Here is a 22,189-nt window from a genome sequence, read left to right as displayed (position 1 = left end):
TTTTCTAAACTGAAAAGTGGCCTTTTGGAAGATTTTAAAAGTAAAAGTGATATTTCTAGGTGGACTACAACCAAATTAGTGTTTAACATGCCGCAGATGCACCTTCACTTCTTCTTTTCCACTTCTTTCAAAGTTCAAACTCCATTTCAATTTTTCAAAAAACATGTTAAAATCCATGTATATTAGATTCTGTAAAATTTGTGGAACTTTTATTTATAAAAAAAAGTATTTGAAGGAATCGTCATTTGGAAATAAGGCCAACCCCTTCTAAAGGTTACTCATTGATGTTTGTCATCACCCCGTGTGGGAACAAGGAAGCTGCTGCCAATTCGACATTTTCTCAGTGCATGTGTAGTAGTGATAGACCGATATGCTTTTTTCAGGGCAGATACCGATACCAATTATTAGTTGTCATGGAGGCCAATAACCGATATTTGAAGCCGATATTGATTTGTTGAAAAAAAAGGGGTAAATTGTGTCAAAATTTGGAAAAATAAAAACCCCAAAACCTGACTTGACAAAAAATGCAATCAAGCACATTTATTAAACAACTTTAGCGATTTACAACATGTTAAAGCTTTTTTAGATCTTAGAAAAAAAAGACAACTTATTAATTGTGAGTTCGTAGTGGACTGACATTTATTACAATTTTGGCTCACTCTGCTCGCGGGACCTCTCTTGTGGTGCTTGTGACTCGAGGTGAAAAGCAAATAAGCATCTTACTGTTGATTGGCTACTACCACTGCACAAGGAACCAATTAGATGGTGTTGTGGGTGGGCCAATCTGCTTCTGCAAGCAGGGCCACCAACTGAGCAGAGAGCGAGTACTGCAGCGAGCCAAAATAAGCCAAAATTATTGGCTAATGGCGATAATCGGCAAAATGCCAAATATCTGCCCCGATAATTGGCCCGGCACTAATGTGTAGTACCACGCATTTTGTATTTGAAGATGTTCAAATTTCTAAATTTTTTTTTAATAAATGTGTTTTTTAGAAAGAGAGATAGATATTATAATTTGTATACATTATATAATCAGTACTAATTTAATTTATTAATACTTATTACTGTAGTTAAAGTGTATTGTGTAAGCTTCAACCAACAACCACCAACATCGAAATTGTTATGTGATGTAATGGTTTGAGACTGTATTTAATTTTATTCTGTTCGTAAACTTTTACAAATTGACTTAACATGATCCAAAGCAAGTTGGCCCACAGGTCGTTGCGATTCATTTTTGCTATCGTTGCTGTTGAGATGGGCATGATATTTGCATAATCGACCTAATTCTGTAGAAAGACCCGAATCACTTGTGTTGTAAAGTAATTGAGGTCAAATGAAGTGTACTACTTACAGTATAATAATAGCAATGCATAACAACACAACAATGATATCAACCACTACTATTGTAATAGTAATAGTAATAGTAATAATAATGCTGATAATAATGAGTCAGATGGAGTGTCCAAATTGAAAAAGATGGGATATTAGACAAGACTAATTCTGGAGGGAGTCAGTACAGTGAGTTACCTGGATGAGGGGTTTCATGACTGAAGGCTTGGCAGGTACTAGCAGACATACTAAAGCCATACAATCTGAATACATGCCTCCAAGGTAAATACAAACATTTTTATTCAAAATAAAAATCATTATCAATATGACTACAATTGCAAATCAATATCCATAAACCACACCTGCTTGCCTGTTTCTTGATTTAATGTGGATATTGTAAACAATAAAATAAAATAAAATTATATAAATAAAAATCACTGAGTCGAGTTGGCGCACATGCTGACTCTCCCCGTGTCAGCACTGAATTTACAGTCTCTGCAAGTGAAACAAAAATAAAATACCATCAAGGACTTAGAAAGTTCATTTACACTAGACTTTTGTACCCAAGTGTGTCTGATGACCATTGTAAGGAAGTACATATCAGGTTTCTATTGTTTGAACTGGCGTGGTCTTTTTAGTAGGTAACAAACTGGGGTTAATAATTAACTACTGATAATACTTTGCAGTCTGTGACAAGCAAACTATAAAGCCAAGGAGCATTTGGTTTTGCATTTCAGATCCATTAAAATGGAGGGAAGCTATACTCACAAATATACTCTGAAAAGAATAGCAAAAAAAATACACTCACACACACAACATATATATATATATATACATATATATATGTAGAATATATATATATATATATATATATATATATATATATATATATATATATATATATATATATATTACATATTGCAATACATGAATGACAATGATTCTTAATTTGATACAAAGTGTACTTGTAAGCACAGTGATGGGAACACGTGTTTTAGTTTGGATATGTCCCTGCACACAAATTTGTCTTTCTTGGTCTTCAGTTATGCGGGTGAAGTCTCTGTTGCTGTGGGAGGCATCTCCGCATCATAGCACACCACCGAAGAAGTTCGTAAATTTGGCTCATTCGGCGTCAAGGTTGCCATGGCAACGATCACTTGCTCAGTGTTCTGGGCCACGGTCGGATCCGCAGCCGACCTCCGCGCGCCTCCCTGCCGACTGCCGGTGCCTGGTGCCGCCCCTCCGTTCCTGCGCAACGAATTTCTGATGCCGACGGACACGCGGTTGGACAGCCGTCGGACCGCTCCGCCGATGCCGCCTTTGCCCTTCTTCGTAAGGCCCACGTCATCCTCCAGTTCCGCGGAGAGCACCTCGATATTGCCGGAGTACCAAAACACCCACCACACGAGGCTGAGGAAGATGACTATGGCGCCGGCGTAAATGAGCAGGTCGTAGAAAAATACGTTGACGAACACGCCGATGAGAAGGACGAGCAGTCCGACGACGTCGAAGGCCACAGCCAGCCAGAAACAACAAACACAGCGACCCAGACCACGGTACGCTGGTTCCATGTCAGCGTGCAATGGGCCGCACTGCGCAGGTGTCGTGTGTCAGCAGAGAGACTGTAAGGTGAGCTAGGTGAGAAGCAGCGTGGGTGGGGGCGGACCCAGTGGAGGAGGAAACAAAAGGACGTTACCTGTCCATAGTATGGAGGACTGAAAGTGCCAAAATTAAATAAATTAAAAATGTTTAATTAAAATTGTCAATGATCAAATGTTTCATTTATCAATTAAATAGAAATAAAATCTAAATAGTTTGTTTCTTATAATGGGTTGGGATGCAGGGCATCATGTGAATTTTCAGCTTAGGACTGACACCAGCCCTCCTAAACTGCAATGCACTCTTTTTCAACAAGGAAACCTTGCTTGAATTTATAAATTTGCACCTTTTTTTTTTTTTTTTTTACTTTAAAGTAACTGGTTTTATAAACAATCCAATCGTGCCATTTGTGTCGTCGGTCCTTCTCTATGGAATGACCTTCCACTGAATGTTAGGTAAGCCCCATATCTGTCCACTTTTAAAACTCATTTGAAGACACATTTTCATTCTTTAGTTTTTGACTGAATGTATGGAGGACTGAAAGTGCCAAAATCAAAAAAATAAATACACCATGAAATGTTTAGTTAAATTTGTCACTAATTAATTAAATGTTTAAATTACTAAAATGTGGAATTACATAAATAAATTTCATTACTTAAATTATCAATTATTATACGTAAAAAAATGAACATAATTATTTACGTATTTCATTAATTATGTATTATATTAATTATTTATGTATTTAATTAATTATTTCTTGGTCCCGTGTTACAGTGTTTAATAAATTAATTTTATATTCAAACTCGCCCATCAAAGCTAGTGGGCGGGGCTAAACGCTGACGAACGCAAATAACCTTGCTTTAGCCTCAAGTGGTGGCAAACTTGGCGGCTACGACGATGGAAGACTTTGAGCTACGTTGATTGAGTGGTCGAGGCTTGTATTTAATTGTTTTTCTGTAGTATTCAAACCAATGTATCGGAGTATTTTCACTAGACACTCGGTTGGCATCAATCCATTATTCTGGAATTGATTTGCCTTGACTTGATGAGCAGCCCAACCAATTAGGTGTTAGGACCTGCCCGCCAAACTTTGAAGGGCGAAAATTAAAATTAATTCATGAAACACTGCATCGCGGGACCATGAAATAATACATTAATTGCATAAATAATTGTATAGATTTTTTTTCATATAATCATTGATAATTTAAGTAATGACACATTTATTCATCTAATTCCATATTCAATTAATAAATGAAACATTTGATTAATGACAATTTTAACTAAACATTTCATGGCGTATTTATTTATTATATGTGTTTTACTTTGTGTTCTAATTTCCTGCACATGGAAAGCACTTTGTACAGCTCCAGTTGTTATGAAATGCGCTATATAAAGAAAAATGTTTTTTTTCCCCCACACTACATCAAGGGCAGTGCTTCAAGAAAAAAACAAGCACCCATACTCCCCTTATATGACTGTTGTCAACAGCTGGGGAAGTCAACCCCCCAAAATTTGCCTCCGGTAGTAAACATAGGATTCTGATAACGATTGCGTCGCTCAGGGCTCAGGTAACAAACCTGTCACGACTTACCTGTTTTCCAAAGCTGAGCCATGATTGGCCGTTATCTGAGCCCTGAGAAACTGATGTTTTTTTTCTGTCGACAAAAGTGACAAAATGGCTGCACCCCGAGATGGCTAAAAACGGATGGATTTCGCTGCGCAACTCACATTGCACGAATGCAAGTATAAAAATTAAATAAATGATTATTTAATTAATAATAATAATAATCTGGTTTGTACATTTTAGCCTTTCGCCACATTTCAGGTTTCAAACACAATGTATAAAATAATCAACCCCAAGCAAGCACCGCTCCAGGATTTTTTCTTTCCTCGGTTAAAAACAGGGGGCTTGACAATACAAAAGAGGCTAAGAAAATAAATTATAACTTTTCGAAGATCAAATAAAAAGCTGGAGAGGCTTAAGTGGTGCTACCCAGATTTCTGAGGGGGCTATAGCAGCCCCTTAGTCTAGTGTGGTGACACAATCGTAAATTGGAGCAAAATCTAGATGATAGTTTAAACTTTTTTTACAAAGAAAACGTAAAAGTAAAAGTAGGACACGCGGAAATATCAAACCCGATATGATTACAGCCGAAAGTCGAGGGATATGTCTATCAGTTTTGCACATCTCTAGACACTGAAATGTTTGCCCATTTGCCATGCAAAATAGCGACAGCTGAGGTAGATTAGATGGAGAGCGTTTGTGAACAGGAGTTTTCAGATATTTTCCACAGATTCTCAATTCGATTCAAGGCTGGTTTTTGACTTCAAAAACATGGTGTGTATATACATACATCTATACATATGTATACACTCACAGTATATAAATACACAGACATTCAGTCAGTGCACCAGTCCAGCCAGGAAAGAAAAAAAACCTTTCATCTGATTTTTTTTTTTTTTTTGCAGAACTCCACCAATCAAGCCTGCAAGGTTCAGCGGCTAGATGGAAGCCTCCTTAGCAAAAAGCACTCGGGAGTACAACTGGTGCCTACCCAAAGGCACCTGAAACTCTCAAATCAGGAAAGACAAAATGCTCATTCAATGAGACAAAAATTTAACTCTTGATGTGTGTGCCAGACATGTTCGTCAAAAGCAGGCAAGGCTGATCACCGGGTTAACGCCATCTCTAAAGTGAAGTGTAGTGGCATGGCCTCATGCTGTGGTGAGCAATAGAATAGTGAGGGAAGGATAAATACAGAAATGTGGAGACACCAAGGATGGAAACGTGAAAATGAAAGCATTTTTGTCTCATACGAAGGCAACAGTTCAGTTTTCAGCTGGACAAAGACACAGAGATTTCGAACAAGTGGATTCAGGTTATCAGTAAATGTCCTTGTGTAACCAGCCAATGCTCACACCTGGATCTGTAAACACACAGTATATATTACACACCACATTTCAAATGAACAGTACTGCTTTGTATGGGATACCTGCTAATGCAACTGCAACAATTAATTTTGCAACCTGTCTCCCAAAAAGTCTAATATGGCAGTCAGGGGTGTGCCAAGCGTGTGGCCAAAGGGGGTTAATAATTTTCCGGGTCATGGTCGTCACCCATCAAGTATCAGTGAGCATATTCAAGAGAAAAGGGAAAAGTTCCATCCACGAGACATTACTCTTGTAATCTTACGACTGGTTCGCTTATGTTTCACTGATGTCAACAAAATAGGATGGTAAACACATGGCGGTATACCACCTTATTAATTTTCACCAGTAACGATGCATCAAGAGAAAACCATTGCTCCAAGAAAACTGGAGTTGATTTTTCACAATGTTAACACAATTTTTATACTTGAAGCTATTCAGTATTTCTACCGCATAAGCTCAAGAGCCCATACAAATGAGAAGCGTTTTTCCAAACATTTTATTGTCATAGTTGTTTACTTTAATAGTTGAGCACGCTCAAGCAGACAGCCAGAACGCCACACGCGAAACCAAGAACTGGGTAAAAGCAAAGGGAGTCATGTACACCCAAATAAACATTTTGGTTTCAATTGATGAAATTCATTCAGAGTATTTGTTTTTGCAGCACATTTCTGAAATCATTTTACACTCCAAGCAAAAATCTTGGTCCACATTTGTTCACAGATATAACTTCTGTCATTTATGAATACAAGAAAATAAAATGGAATAGGGCAAGAAAAAAAAAAAATCACTGTCATGGTGAATCGACCAGACAAGGGAGGCAGGGAATGGTGGAGGGTGGGCGAACCCAAACATGGCATAGCTGAGCTCTCAATATGAGAAAGCTGACTTGAGTGGACTTCGTCTTGGATTTCACTGACTTAAAAACCGGTTTCTCTTTTTCATGTTTTTTTTTTCACTGAAGCTGATCATCGACACACAGAAGGTAGGCGTCAGAGGGATGTGCCTTTGCCGCTGACAACACTGGGCGGGTTATGACCGAGCTCCACCTTTTTCTTCCGAACTGGATTTTTCACGCAGCTGCGTCTTCAGTCTCGCTCTGCAACCAGCTTCAGAACTTTACCGATGGCAATGGTCTTGCCTGGGACAAACGTCAAAACAAACACGCAATAATTATGTCAGTCTCATTGTAATTGTCACGTTTTGTGTTTGGCAGCAATCCAAATTATAGTCTTTTGGACAAAAACGCATACTTTCAGTCCCCTTTTATTCATTTTTACAAGTGACGCTATTAGTTAGGTTTTAGATAAGAAAAATTCTCATTTCAGTTATAAACATAAATAAATCAACAAATACACATTTCAAGTTCAACACAGGTTTGACAAAATACTATCACGTTAAGACTACAGAATGACCTTCACTTTCAAACAAGCAACACATTATGTTCATCCTAATATTATTCACAAATATTTTTTGTTTGTACCTTGTGCATTGCTTTTGAAACGCAATTAACTACTATTAAATTGTGCATACTAGTGAAGAAAATCAAAAGGTTTGGGATAATAAAGGTTAAATAAAACCAAATTCTAAAAAAAAACCAATGCGTTTATTTTAGTTTTCTTTTGTAAAGTGCTTTTTCCTAATTTACTACTTAACTGATTTTGCGACCTGTTACATTGAAAAAAAGTCATGGTGCCCAGGAAGAGTAAAATTTGTTTATGAGCATTTCTTTTGGTATTTATATAGATTTACAGTGTATTAGTGCAACTCGGCATAGAGTATAGTTTTGGTTCAATTTTAAAATGCACTAAACAATTACAGCCAAAAACCATCATTTATAAACATCTCAGAAATATTGGTGCAAGCTGCAAAGTTGAATTAAAGTTGAATGTTTTATCATCTTATTCATTTGTACATACCTTAAAGAATTCAAGCTGTAAACTAATGCTGGTTATATAAGAGCAGCTGCTTGCTGGTACGACATGCCACAATTTACATATGATCCGATTAGTCAACTAATCATGACTACTGTTGGTGATTAGTTAACTACGAAAAAAATCTCATGTGGCAGCCCTAGTGTGGCGCAGAAGTTCGTAAGCAACAAAAATGTTCAATAGTAATAAATTAAAATAAATCTGCTTATTTACTGGTCTCACAGGCGCGAGTAAAATTGCATTGCACTGCCTAAAATGCCATCATTTAGAGGCAGCCTGGAGTTCTGCATACAATGGACAAAATTGGAAGTCCCTCCCAGATTTGTTGTTTAGAGATTTGCTTCATATAAATGCGACATTCTGCCTCAGTGATTCTAATGGGTACTTGATATTTAACGGGTTTGAATGCAAAATGTACAGACTGTCGTGGCCGCTGTATCATTCGAGTCTGGAACCATTTCCATTCACTACCTATACAATGACTATAAAGTATTAACTATTAATTTGATGTAAACAAAACAAACATTCTTGTTGACCTAGTAAATATTGGATGAGCAACTCAATTACTGAACACAGTACTTCGATTGAAAAATTACAAATTCTTAAACTAAATGGGGAGATAACTTATTTGACTGTGCCGCTGTGTGTAGGTGCTTTACCTTCATCTCGTAAAGTAAACCGTCCCATTTGAGGAAAGTCTTTAAAGGTCTCGAGGCAAATGGTTCCTGCCGTGCGCAGACGAGCAATGCAGACCTGGTCTTGTTTAACAAATCGTGGCCGTGTCTTACTCTTCTCCCCCGACTTTTTGTCTACCAGACAGATTAAGGCCTGAAGAGGGAAAAGAACCACAGAAAATTGGTATTTGGACAATTACAAAACACAACATGTTTTTAATAAAACAGCATCCTCCATTCAGACAATTTTCTTCCGTCAAGTTTAACCTCACCGCTCAGCTGACGAGTGAACAGAAAGACTTGCTTTGAGACACATAAGATATAAAAACTTAAGGCATTATGCATAAAAAAAATGTCATCTAATCTTTTCAGCAACAACTTGGCTTTGCAAGGGATCACCTCAAAAACAAGTTTGCCCTATACGTTTATTAAAAACAAACAAAAAAAACACATTTACAGTTTAATAGCAGGCTCACAAAACAGCATCACTCTACACATTCACAATTCCACCTTTTCACAATTTTTTGGGTTTGTTTACCTGTCTGAATCAAAATTACCCCAAGTTCTTATATATATTAAATAGGTATGGCATTGTTCAGTCAAGAACAGGAGTTTTAGGCAGTCCAACTTTTCTTTTCAGTCATTTGATAAACTTAGTTGCATCAGACATTAAAATGAACACGAAATTGAAGAAAACGTCACACAAGTACAAGTTGTGGAATGTGGATGATACTTTTACAAAACCACAGCCAGAGGAGGTGTCAACTCTCCTCTGTAATACAGGAACATGGGGAAACAAGCGCAGAAATGCATGGTGAAGTTGAATAAGTCATTTAAAAGCTTGAATACAATGTAGCCAATCTCAATTGTGAGATAATCTAAATCTAACTCAAAATGGAGTTTGAAATTTTATTCTGGCATCTGCACTTATTAACTGAAAGCCACACCCCTCCCAAACAATTGTAACTCCATTTCTGGGATTGACGATCTGCATTCTTCTGCCATTGGCAGGGAATGAATTAAGTGTATGAAATGGTCTGCTGGAATACAAAAGCCTTTTTTTAAAAGAATTGTTGAATGTTGTTTATAGGTTCAAAAATGTACATTTGGTTAAAATGTGAATAATTATGAAATTATTTATCTGGATTAATATTCTAATAGATTCTCACCGTTATTAAATCAGTCATTTCAAATACATTTTGCAGGGCCTTCCAAGGGAAAACAAACCCTTTGGGTGTTGCCAGGAAGTGTCTCACACACTGGGTGCCCATTTAGTTTTTGTATTGGGGGAAAAAAAGTTTTGCGACATTTGCATCTTATTATTTAGTAAGAGATCATTTTGGTCATGGTAATTCTGCTCTAAAATTTTTGTTGCGCTAGTTTGCTCAGATCGGCGATTTGAGACACCAAGTTTAAACTCCCATTTGAATACTTGACTTACAATTCTTACAGACTGCCCACAGACTTGACTGTGAAATACTTCTCAACCTTTTCATATACTTACCGTAATCTGCACCTCTTCAATGCACGTGTGAATGTGAAGGACAGCGTTATAACCGGGACAGATGATGGATTTGTGTTCAATGATGACAATCTAGAAGGAAAAGAATGACACGTATGAGTTTTCACATTATTACTACTTGTATATGGCTGAAATTGTACATTGTTTGTTCTTCCAAAATGACCTGGGCATCAAAGGTGCGCCCAGAATGGCAGAGGTTTTCCGCATTACAAAGGATGAATCCAGGAAGGATCTCCTCCTCTTCAATGCCCTTGAGTCGCAACTTCAGATTTTCTCCAGGTCCTGCATCGTCTGTCTCCATATCATCAGACAAGAGGCTCAGCACCTCGACCACATGCTGTTAAGACATTATAGCAACAGTCAAATGACAGGAGAGGAGTAAAGGCCTGAGCATCAAGAGTAGAATACGTAACAAACGAGATACAACTTTTATTAACGGTACTGGAGAAACACAGGTCTTACCCTATTCGGCATCATCACAAGCTGTTGTGCTTTACTGATTGAGCCCGACTCAAGTTTGCCCAGAATCACAGTGCCCATGTCCTGTAGGAGAGGCAGCATTATGAGTGATGTCATTTCTTCCGTTAGAAAAGATCACAAATGCAATCTCTCAAGTCTATTTGAGACAATAGCATTTTTAATTGATGATAGGTATTACACAAGAGCAAAATTGTGTTGAGATTCCCTTACTTTACTTTTAACAAGCAGCACAACCATTTGATGGCTGAACCAAACAGTCAACACTCGTACAAACTCATGAAAACTAGTAGCAGAACCTCACACACTTTGCAATGCGACCAAATTGTCGTTTTATCGCGACACACATTGTGCAGCTGGCTTTAAAGGCTTCCGCATCTTGAGGTGGGTATTTAATATAAGAGTGAAAAAAAAATAGTTACCTTGTATTTGTCTACGATGGGCAATCTGATAGGGCCATCACTCGATCTGTTAAAATTTGGCAAACTGTCCAGGTGTGGAATGAATGGTAAACCTCTGCAAAAACAAACACAGACACATGTTGCATCTGGTGGAATGTGGGATAAAGACAAGAAAGGCTTTAAATCTGATGATATTTGAGGACTTACATGTACCAGGAGCACATATCAGTGGGCTCCTTCAGGTTGGCTCCTGTTAGACCTGAACACGGCATGAAATGAATGTCTTTCTTTGGGTTGAAGCCCACCTTCTTCAAAAATGGCACTAGTTTCTCCTTACACTCTTCATACCTGAGCATGGAGAGAGAAAGAGGGCCATGTAAAGTCGCAAAGTCGAAAAACAAAAATACCATGAGTCACTCATCAAGTGGAATCTCTGTTTACCAATTGTATTCACGCCGTGGCTCACACTTCACTTTCTTGGAACCCACACCAATGGCTAATTTAAAGCAAACAGCACAAAGATAGAGACTGCGCGACAATTGTATGCTGTGTGCAGGAAAGCACAACTACAGAGTACGGCTGCCAAAAACTATTATTTTGCCTATTGACTAATCAGATTGTATGTAAATCGCCCCATAACCACACCAGCAAGCGGCTGCTCTTATATGACCATCTGTAAAGTTATAATTCTTTAAGGTATGTACACATGAATAATAAAGACAATTAAGATAATATATTAAATTTACATTACAGCGTGAAGCAGCATTCTCGACATTTCTATAAATGATGGCACAACTGAAATTGAAGGCGGTAAACTGACCTGAACATTTTTAGCTGTCAATGTTTAGCGCATTTTAAAATTGAACTAAAAACTATACACTATGCCGAGTGGCACTAATACTAAGAAACTATCTGTAAAAAAAAAAAAACTAAAAAAAAAAAAAAAAATACTTGTAAACATATTTCACCAATCCGTTCTTTTTTTACATAGAAGAGAGTAGAATTAATCATATTCATTATAAATGTAAATGCAAACTAGAATAAACACTTGTATTTGTTTTTAATTTTGTTTTTATTTAACCAAAGACGAGGCTTTTTCAAAAGAAAAGTGGCAAATGGTTAAATTTATACATAAACTTTGCTCAGACTATTAAAAATTGTCAAACATTTTGATCGTCGGCATCGTAGTGACTGAGACCGTTCAAACTGAGGCTTAGTTTGAGAACCAACAAAGAATGTCTGAAACCTTTGTTGTAAACCGAGTCATTTGTAAATAGTGGCATTCATGAACAGAAGGATTGCTGTATTTACTAAAGTGCTATGATCTGTTTTAGCCTGTGCACTAAATGAATATTGACTAGGGCTGCACGATGTGCGGTTTGAACATCGCGATTGTGATGTGCGCATGCGTGATTGTCACATCGTAGGACGTGCAATGTTTTTGTCTTTTTTTTTCTCATAGCACGCAAAATTTGTTTAGCTTCATAGAAACAGCAAGCTCTACAAAGCCTGTCTCGATCACCCCTTCCCTCCTGCCAGTCACTAAACTTTGCCTCTCCCCAAAATACAAAGACATTTGGACTTCATTTGAGGCGCATCACTTCAACATACTTCCTTGACAGCACTACTTACCTGTCAGTAAGGGCTTTTGCGCAATCTTGTGGCATTTTACAGAATTACAGAACAAATACAAAGCTCGCCACTAAGCAAATAGTCGAGATGGGTTCCATGAAAAATACGCAAATAGGCAAAATGCGAACTACTAATAGTCAGAGGGGTGGTGTGCGGGGGTTCACTGTAATGCATACATTTCAGAAAATAGAAAAACATATCCACATTTGATTTAGAACACAGACAATGCACATGTTCCCTTGCTTTTCCCCACCATAGATTTAATAAAAGAAAAATATTATTACACTGTAAAAAAGCAGAAATGTCAGTCTTGTTCTTTACTTGAGATGATTACAAATGGTTTGCAAACCTTTGCAGTCCAAATGTGACAATATTGTAAGAGTAATGCTATAGTGTTACTCATTCTGATCCACCAACCCACCTTTCTAGGCTCCAGTTGACTGTAGGGTCATCCATTTTATTCACCAGTACAATCAGGTGCTTGACACCTGCTGTTTTGGCCAACATGGCGTGCTCCCGTGTTTGTCCACCCTTTTCAAAACCTGTTTCAAACTCGCCTTTCCTGGCAGAGATCACCTGCGGGCAACATTCAAGATGTGTTACAATTTCTATACTGAAAAATTTGATCGACATGGTCCCAAATATAGACAGTATACTGCAGTTGAATCAACACCATTAGTAAATTAATGATCGGGTTTAATTTGATTTTCTAAATCACATTTTGTGTTGTGCGCCACCATATGCAACAACGCCCAAGACAAATGTGCACATTCACTTTCTGTTTATGCCAAAACTTCATTTCTAAAATATGGGTCAATGACGCAACTCATTTTTGCTGTGGCTGGTCACATATGACACAACCAAGGAGACGTAAATGACAACAGAATTGGCGTACGCAGAAAAATAGGTGCGAATTTTAACAGGCTAAATGTGACACGGATGATATGCTTTCACCACTGTGCCTGCGCCATCACATGTGCAGCAAATTTTAACAAACAGGAGTCTTTTCCTATACCCACCAGTACGGCCAAGTCAGCTTGCGATGCACCTCCAATCATGTTGGGCACAAAACTCTTGTGACCTGGTGCATCTAGGATGGTAAAGTGCTTTTTGTCTGTCTCAAAATATGCTCGGCCCACTTCTACCGTCTTGCCTTTGTCCCTCTCCTCTTGATTGGTGTCCAAGGCCCAAGACAGGTACCTAAAGAGAGACAATTGAGAAGTTATAAGCGCTCATATATTTCAAGGAAGACAAGGGACTTATTATTTTTGTATTTTTTATTTCTTTGAAGAACTGCGCACACATTTCTATTTTGTTGCCTGAAATAACAGACAGGACAACACACCCACTCACCAGGTTTCTCGGTTCTTCTCCTTTGCCTCTCTCTCATACTTCTCTAAGGTTCTCTTATCTACCATGCCTGTAAGGTACCTGATGATGAGGAAGGGAGCATGGGAAAATATGAGAAGAGTCAATGTTTAAAGTCACTGACAATTAGATAACAAAAAACATGCAACTTACATGATTTGACCGCCTATAGTGGACTTTCCAGCATCTAAAAAGGAAAGAAATGTTATAGGACATTTATAAACTGTCAAAACTATTTTATTATTTGATTGGTTAAGCTTAACTGACAGTTTAATGCTGTTAAATTACCTCCTTTGATTTGGATGCTTTTGCATCCATCTGAAGTGCTCTTTTCCCAAAAACGTTATGAAACTACTGAACTATTCTAAGATGAATATGATTTACGGAGACCTGTCATTCTGACATGCATCTAGCCATCGAACGAACCGCTTGTCCTCACGAGGGTCACAAGCATGTGTGTGCCTATTCCAGCTGCCTTTGGGCTGTAAGCAGTGTACACCCTGAACTGGTTACCAGCCAATCGGCACACAAACACAAACAACCACTCACCCTCACAATCACACCAAGGTGCAATTTAATTAACCTGCCATGTATGTTTTGGAAAATGTGGGAGGAAACTGGAGTAACAGGAGAAAACCCATGCGGACACTGGGAGAACATGCAAACTCCACACAGGAAGGCCGGAGCTGGGATCAAACCCTGCATGTCTGAACTGTGAGATCATCATGCAAACCAGTCGTCCTCTGTAATTCTGACAATGGTTATCCTTTTAAAGCTATTAGTCTGTCTAAACATAAAACCTTCAAGACTATAGAGTCTCTGTGCACAATGGAAGGCAAGGTAAAATTATGTTTTAAAATTTTATTTGACTTATCTTGTTTCGGACAAGTTATTTTCCACTAATCTCAACCTTCCCAACCGCATGCAGACGTTAAAGGAGCTGGTTATCATTCCAACGGTTGGACATTGGTATAAAGAGGGCGTTCAAAGTGAAGTTGGAAGTGATGTGCGAGCGATGCATGACAGATGGCGAACACAGCTTTACTAAGACAAGGAGGCAGCACTGGGTGAATTACACCACGATTTGTGAATGGATGAAGGATGCTTGGGCGAATGTGTCTTGCGCACTGTTGTTCTTTCACAAAAGCCAACATCTTTTCTGAGGAGCTGCATGACATCGAGACTGACTTGACAATGAAGAGAGTGAACCTGGCGTGTTAAATACTTCAATACTTTAATAAAGTACAACCAAACTGAGCCTTATGTGTGTATAAAATACAAAAACAGGGCCCGTAACTAAGACAATGCCTTTTAATACGGTGTGAATAATTGGTGTAAAAATACTGTAGTATGTTGGCGGCTTAAGGGTGTGTGTCACCCTGTATACAACAGTGACTATATACTATAGCAAGGACTCTAATTTGGTGACGTTCATATAAGGAAATATGGTGTCTGCGTGTGTTCAAACACAAGCAGTAGCAAGCTTATTGGCCAACAAGGTGAATGATGCAGCAAAATCCAAGTCTTTCAAATGGAAAGTAAAGACCGATACCAGTATCAGTATGATCTTTTGCAGAGAGAGAACTCTATTTCCACAACAAATTAGTTTGCAGCTCATGTGTTGTGCGGATAAAACTTTGTTCAGGTAACTCCATGCATCCGTCCTGTCAACGACTTTGTGCTTATTTTTCACCTGTTTGGTTATGCAATTAATGCTGGCTTGCAGTTCAGTTCAGCTGCCATTCATGTTTACATTAGCAGTCACGTAACGGCTGACTGAGGTGCATTCAGAAAAACACTGTATAAAAAAAAAAAGAACGTTTATTTCTTTCCATTCAGTATAATACAATGGATAACTGTGGGATATGTAATTCGTATTGCATAGTATGCATTAGTTAATACACACTCCCATCAACAACCGCACCGTTGTTGGAACGATTGACTTTGTTTCGCAATGTGATAGATTCTGTTGATGTAATCAGGTGGTGCTACGTGGAATGTAGTGATACGCCCTCAAAAAAGCGCCCTTTAGCGTTCTGCTGCCTGAAACTGAAATACCCTGTGTTAAAGGCTACATTTGGGATGGCATGGCTCAGTGGTAGAGTGGTCGTCTCCCAACGCAAAGGTTGGGGGTTTGATCCCCGGCCATTATGACCATGTCGAAGTATCCTTGAGTGAGACACTAAACCCCCAGTTGCTCCTGATGTTGCGTCATCAGTATGTAGATGAGTTAAGAGTGAAGCACTTTGAATACCGAAGGTAGAAACGCACTATATAAGTGACAGCCCATTTAAATTTATATAAAAAGCAGTCACCAGTTATGATTGGCTGGAAACCAATTAGGGACGTACCCCTGCCCGAAGAGAGCTAGGATTGGCTCCAGCAGATCAGTGACTGTTGTGAAGAGAAGAGGTCTGGATAATGGATGGAGTTGGAAGTTATTTCTCTAAAAAGTGCTATACAGTATTTGAATGCAACATGGCATGTTATAGTTTGAACAATATTTGTTGAAAGGAAATCGTAATTTCTTCACAACAGCAAGACATATTGGCATAATCAGGTATTGGTGCTAGGTATTTGTGAGTACTCAAATTTAAGAACTTCAGTCTGAAAAAGTATGAAGACGAATTAACTGTCACTCTCAGGAAGCTTTTTTTCCACCGCTCATACTTCAATTTGATTAAAAGAATTGTACATGGCATTGGCAACAAGTCGTGACTCCATCTATTCATTGTTCTTAGATCTCTGTAATTGGAGGTAGAGCTAGGTTTAGTCTGGCTTGCTCTCATGCCAGGTGAATATCGCGAGCTCAGTCATCTAACTGAGTATTATATCGAACATTCCTCATGATGACAGACAAGTAAGATGGGCTGATAACGTCTCAGGGAATGCTGGGTCTCACTGTGGCAACCGGTGCAGTGTCACTACGGAGTACTAACAGCTGAACACTACTCCAAACAAAGGTGCGATGACTCCAAGCAGTATTTTAAGAAATAATTGCAAAAAAAAGCGGACACTATATAAAAATACAAATTGTGTGTTTAGAAAGTAGAAGCAATACACTGAGGTTTAAAATTACAATAAATAAAAAAAATTATAAAAGAAAAGATCCACAGTGAGCTCCTGACCATGTAAATCCAGATGCAGCTTGCATTGCATCCAGTTTAAAACCCTTGCTCCACAATACGTAGTGCCAAGCGTTAGGTACTTTCTTTAAGCCTCTATCCCAGTGAGGGGTGAAAAATTGCGACTGTTGGCGACGGTAGCAAAACATACGTTCACGTCAACATTTTGTTCAAGGTTTGCAAATGTTCCATCCGTTTTTGTGTGTTTTTTTTTTCCTGTCGCAAGATGTTACCTTCAAATTTCCCTTACAACAAGAAAAGTACAGGTGAATGTCCGGCAAACTTTTGCTACCTTGAACAAACCCTGATAAGAGTGCAACATTCGCTCCCTTCGCAAACACTTTCTATTGTTCGCTGCTCATTGTGATAGGAGATATAGTCAGACAGAAATGCCCAAACGAGAACAGCTCATATCGCCAAGCCCTGTTGCTAGGGCACGTACTCACACCAATGTTGTGTAGCGTGAACAGGGCAATTTAGTCAAGACTAAGTTCTTACAAACAACTGCATTCATCAAAATTTATGTGTAATGCATTAATTTGCACTGACCTACATGTCCGATGAACACGACATTGATGTGTTCCTTCTTGGGGGCGTCTGGTTGTGTAGGGGGAACCTTGGGCGCAAGCATTTCCTCTTCCTCCTCCACCATCTCAGACCCCGTCTCCTCAGCTGTTGCTACCACCACTGGTCCATGGTCACCACAGCACCCACCTCCTGGCTCTTCCTCATTTGGTTCAACTTCTTTCTGGTCCCATGGTTCCTCTGGTGTCATTTCTGTGTCACCGTTCTCCAATAAAGCTGCATAAAAAACATTTAATATTTATTTGCACTTTCGTTTCCAAATATTTTTTTTATAAAAGTCTCTTGCATGCTTTTGTCTCTGAATAATCATTTTATATTATGTATTGCCCCCTTTTCTTATTCAAAAATAGTGTACTACATCTCAGTAAAGCGACACCAATTCAGATGTGTAATATGGCATAATAATGTTTTTTCTGCAGCATACCAACAGCGACCTGAACAAGTAAAGACAGTTGATACAGCACAGCAATAACTACTATTGCATTATTTTTCGAATAGTTGGAAATGTTATATTTTACCATTTCTGGCATTAGTTTTAGAAAATACGGCAGACTGGGCTAAGATGGCTGCGATCAATTTCCAAAGTCCACTTATCATATGAATGCAAACATTTGCTCTGCAATTACAGTTAAAAAATACTTATTCATACACATTTGATTATTTTGATAAAGTTAGGGAGTAAGCCGGCTGCACTAAAATTGAACTCTTCCAAGTTATTTTTTTTTGCAGTATCTCATGAACACAGTTGCTGCATGTTAACTATGATGAAAAATCTTCTGTTTTAAGTTGAGGAATTGCTTTTGTGAAAGGAACCACGGTAGGTATTTGAGACAATCTCTAAGAAGCCGAGGCTCACCCACAATTTAAGTAATTTGTAGATATGTGGCATAGTACAGTCAAAGAGAAGCAGCCAACTTTTAAGTGTAAATGCATTACAGTAATTTGATGTAACCGTTATACGACTTGCTCTAAAACTCTGCACAGTGCAGGACAACAATATACGTCAAGAAAATAGGTCTCACTTCTGGAATGCTCGCTGACACAAACAACTTAAGACACTGAGACCATACATACCAGTACTTTCTGTCACCTCCATGGTCGCTATTTTTTCAACAGCAACTGAAAAACAACATGGTTGTTACACCAAAATTAGATAAATCATTATGCACAACTGTTTTGATCCCAAACTGAGGGTGTCAAGGCATTTTTTAAATTAATTTCAAATGGATTTTGTTCAACAGATTTGACCATCATCATTCATATTAGTATAGTTATGTGTCTGCCTAAATGGAATAGAAAAAAACACGCAAAAAGCTATCCTTTACACCTTAATATAGCTTCTTGTTTTATCGACATCCAACAGTCTCAAACTTGGGTTTTAAACTGGGCAGTGAGTTTAAATTAGAGGAGCGAATCAGCGCTGTTGTACGAGCGAGCTTCTTTCATCCTGGGCAGCTTTCTCTCTCAGCAGCACTTAGAAACAGTAATAGATGCCTTCGTAATACCAAGGCTAGATTACTGTAATGCACATTACTTTGGAGTCAGCCAGTCCTCCCTCAAGCGCATCCGACTGGTGCCAAATGCTGCCACTCATCTCTTAACTAGGTCACGGAAGACGGATCACATAACCCCAATATTGGCCTCTCTTAAATGGCTCACATACACTTTAGTGTTTGCTTTAGTATACTTCTGTTTATCTTCAAATCTTTAAATGGCCTCACTCCAGCGTACCTCTCCGAGCTCAAACGCTGCCGGAGGTGCCAAGGACTAAGCGGAGCCTCAAAGGGGAATCATGCCTTTTCTATTGCCTGTACTTCGCTATGGAATGACCTCCCATTGAATGTTAAGCAACCCCCCTTTGTCAACTTTTGAAACTCGTTTGAAGACACATTTTTATTCCTTAGCTATTTACTTAGCTGAGACGGTCGCAATTCTAATGTTTCTGATATCTATTGTGTTTAAATTGTGTTCCAATTTCACGCAAATTTACATTACACCATATAGAAAGTTTTATTACAGCTCCAGCTGCTGCGAAATACGCTATATAAATAGTTGTATTTTATTGTACAAATAGTTGTTTCAACCATTGCGTAATTCGCCCTCAGTTGTTTACACGTGGAAATGGGCCTTAACGAATGATTAAATTAATCTTTACGCGTCACAATTACCACGTCATACCACACTAAGGTCAACACGTAACATAGTCTAAGGAGGTTATCTTTACCAGAGTGATTCAATGAGGTTGTAACAGTTAAACATGACAAAATTTCAAAGTTTCATTCAGTTACCTCTTCAAGTGACGTGTACCGTTAGAAGTAACGGTTAACATGACACGGTAAACCTAAATGGGCGGTACAAGAGTTCAGGAGTCTATCATGAAACCACACGAGCATTAGCATTCACAGCTAACAAAGCTAATGCCGGTTGGGATCCACTAGACATTTAACAGGTCTCGAAAAAAAGTGATATAATCGCCCCACAACGGTAAAGAAACGTAACACGGATCAAAACACCGAGCGATGTTTTAATTACAACGCACCACACGTCCAATCATAAAATAAAAGTAGACCGCACAGTTGTTAGTAATACACTAACGCGTGTCTGTAGTGTAGCTCGAGGGTTAGCACCTGCACAGTCGTGCTCATGTTAACGAATAGCTTGTTGCTAACGTTGCTACCCAACGTGACAGCGGCTTACCTATTGAATCGAGATTTTCCGAGTGTTTTTTCATGGCAAACGTCGGGACAAATTCGGCAGCGTTCACATTGGGAACAAAGGGTTTAGCGTTCACATTTAAGTTTGTGAAAGCAGACTCAAGCTGTCCGTCGATTGTGGCCTCCACATCGTCCTCTTGTTCCCAAGAATCAGGGGCAGTGTCTCTCTGGTCCATCGTGGGTTTTGAATTTTCACTAGTGAGATTTGAGCTACGCAGTTCTTAGGCTACGTTAAATGTCCACCCAAATCCCGGTGTTCAGGCCACACCTTAGAATGATTAAAAAACGTCCCAACTCGAGGAGGAATGTTTTCAATCCGACCTAGGTGAAATATAGCGGCCGGTTTCTATCGGTGGAGACGCCGAAGAGGATATTCGACTCAGCACTCCCAGAGACAGTCCGCGTGAGCTCATGCGTCCCTTCAACCGGACGTGCTGTCCGCAATGACACCTGGGATATGAAGTCTGGTAGTGGAGAAGAAACTGGCATTTCGCCACTCATCAAACAGAAAAGACTACATCTCCCGTTTACTACAATGCCAACGCTCAAGAATTTGCGCCTGTCCTTTAACTGTTTTTTTTATACGGTACTTTTGAGTTTAAACATCTTTTAAATGTAACTGAATGTGAAATATTAAGTCTGAGTTTGAAATGCCGTCACGAGTTGGGTCGGCGACCGTAAGTTAAATTCATACACATTGCCGTGTTTATGCCGTATACACCAAGGGTGTAAAACTCTTTTTTCTCGCTGCCAAATCATAGGTTTGGTCTTGCTCGGTGGGCCATTGTGACAGTGAACCCATATAAATCATCATCATAGTATAATTACATATACACAACAAACTGATGGATAACTAGTTTTTAAAACCAGAATCCAGGAAATCTTTAACTACCATTCAATTAATTTTACAAGTATGATTGGTAACACAGAAAAATTGCTTGCAAACAGAAAAAAATGCTTGCAATATTTTAAAGTTTTTAAAATTGACGAAAATTTTCAATTTTGGGATTTTAGCAATAAAACATGAAGCCATGCATGATTTGCCTTCTGGGACACATGAAATGTGGCGGGCCGAATCTGGCCCGGGCCTTGAGTTTGACACCTCTGGTATACACTGTACTGTGTACCTGCATATTTTTGTCAATTGAGTATAAATGACCCCCCAAAAAAATCCCAACATAATTAAAAGAGAAGCTATATAGATTAACATAATCGGTATATTTAAAATTGATTTCCACATCTGTAATTAATAATGGAATATTTATTTGCTTCAAGTCTGTCATGTGGTTCTATTGTATGGAAATTTTATATTGGCCACATTGCATCCAATGTAAGAGTGTTACCTTCCACAAGGAAATTTGAACAAAATCTATATAAACTACGATGTAAAAACAAATAAATTAATGTATATACTAACTATATGGAGCATTTGGGGAGGGGCAGTTTCATAATCATATATAGCCAATAAGACAACGCTACAACAGGTTGGTCTAAATCAGGGTTCTTCATGAAAGATTAGAAGGTTACAAAGTCAGAGAAACAACTTTACATCATCATCATGTAATCCGACATGTAATCATCAAGCATGAGTTTAATTTACACCATGTAAGAAATTATTTACAAGTGCAATTAAGGTAAATTGAATCAATTTCATTCACACCACAATAACTTAATTCCACCAACAAATGCATTTCTATCCACAAATGTTTGTACTTCATTATCCGATCCAAATATTCCAGAAAGACCTGGCTCAGAGTACAGAAGTGTGACTTTATCCAACTGGCACTTTTTTTGGATACATTTAAGTTATACTAGGCAAGGCATATGACAATATTTTCCAGGTCTGACTAGTTCTACTGCTCACCAATTTCCAAGTTGCTTTGACAAACAATCAATCATCA

The 22,189-nt window shown here is 38.5% G+C and overlaps 2 protein-coding genes across 3 annotated transcripts; both read right to left on the bottom strand.

Moving 5' to 3' along the window:
• Positions 1 to 2,226: 2,226 nt before the first annotated feature.
• On the bottom strand, positions 2,227 to 3,005 carry LOC148323011 (transmembrane protein 238). Its single transcript, XM_088316803.1, has one exon. It carries the CDS (start codon positions 2,898 to 2,900, stop codon positions 2,373 to 2,375), a length of 528 nt encoding a protein of 175 aa, XP_088172929.1. The 5' UTR covers positions 2,901 to 3,005; the 3' UTR covers positions 2,227 to 2,372.
• A 3,332-nt stretch (positions 3,006 to 6,337) lies between these two features.
• Positions 6,338 to 20,738, bottom strand: gspt1l (G1 to S phase transition 1, like). 2 transcript variants are annotated; one of them, XM_088316801.1, is made up of 14 exons: positions 20,272 to 20,737; positions 18,649 to 18,693; positions 17,539 to 17,790; positions 14,018 to 14,051; positions 13,850 to 13,927; positions 13,516 to 13,696; positions 12,918 to 13,072; positions 11,072 to 11,212; positions 10,886 to 10,979; positions 10,449 to 10,529; positions 10,150 to 10,323; positions 9,969 to 10,058; positions 8,450 to 8,618; positions 6,338 to 6,997 (listed from the first exon to the last, which is right to left on the bottom strand). In XM_088316801.1, exons 1-14 carry the CDS (start codon positions 20,462 to 20,464, stop codon positions 6,945 to 6,947), a joined length of 1,740 nt encoding a protein of 579 aa, XP_088172927.1. In that variant the 5' UTR covers positions 20,465 to 20,737; the 3' UTR covers positions 6,338 to 6,944. The 2 variants fall into 2 exon arrangements, with proteins under 2 accessions (XP_088172927.1, XP_088172928.1); XM_088316802.1 differs by lacking the exon at positions 18,649 to 18,693 and having other exon boundaries at positions 20,272 to 20,738.
• Positions 20,739 to 22,189: the final 1,451 nt, after the last annotated feature.

Source organism: Idiotropiscis lumnitzeri, chromosome 15 (assembly GCF_059441095.1).
Source record: "Idiotropiscis lumnitzeri isolate Australia: NSW breed Sydney's pygmy pipehorse chromosome 15, RoL_Ilum_1.0, whole genome shotgun sequence".
Lineage (NCBI taxonomy): Eukaryota > Metazoa > Chordata > Actinopteri > Syngnathiformes > Syngnathidae > Idiotropiscis > Idiotropiscis lumnitzeri.
This window is presented reverse-complemented; position numbering and strand designations above follow the sequence as displayed.

Excerpts from the sequence above, each read along its gene's own strand:
- LOC148323011 (XM_088316803.1), bottom strand. The coding sequence starts at position 2,900 with ATGGAACCAGCGTACCGTGGTCTGGGTCGCTGTGTTTGTTGTTTCTGG.
- gspt1l (XM_088316801.1), bottom strand. The coding sequence starts at position 20,464 with ATGGACCAGAGAGACACTGCCCCTGATTCTTGGGAACAAGAGGACGAT. Across the intron at positions 17,791-18,648 it reads GGAGGTGACAGAAAGTACTG|CTTTATTGGAGAACGGTGAC; the intron begins GTATGTATGGTC and ends TTTTTTATGCAG. Across the intron at positions 8,619-9,968 it reads TTGAAGAGGTGCAGATTACG|GCCTTAATCTGTCTGGTAGA; the intron begins GTAAGTATATGA and ends TTCCCTCTTCAG.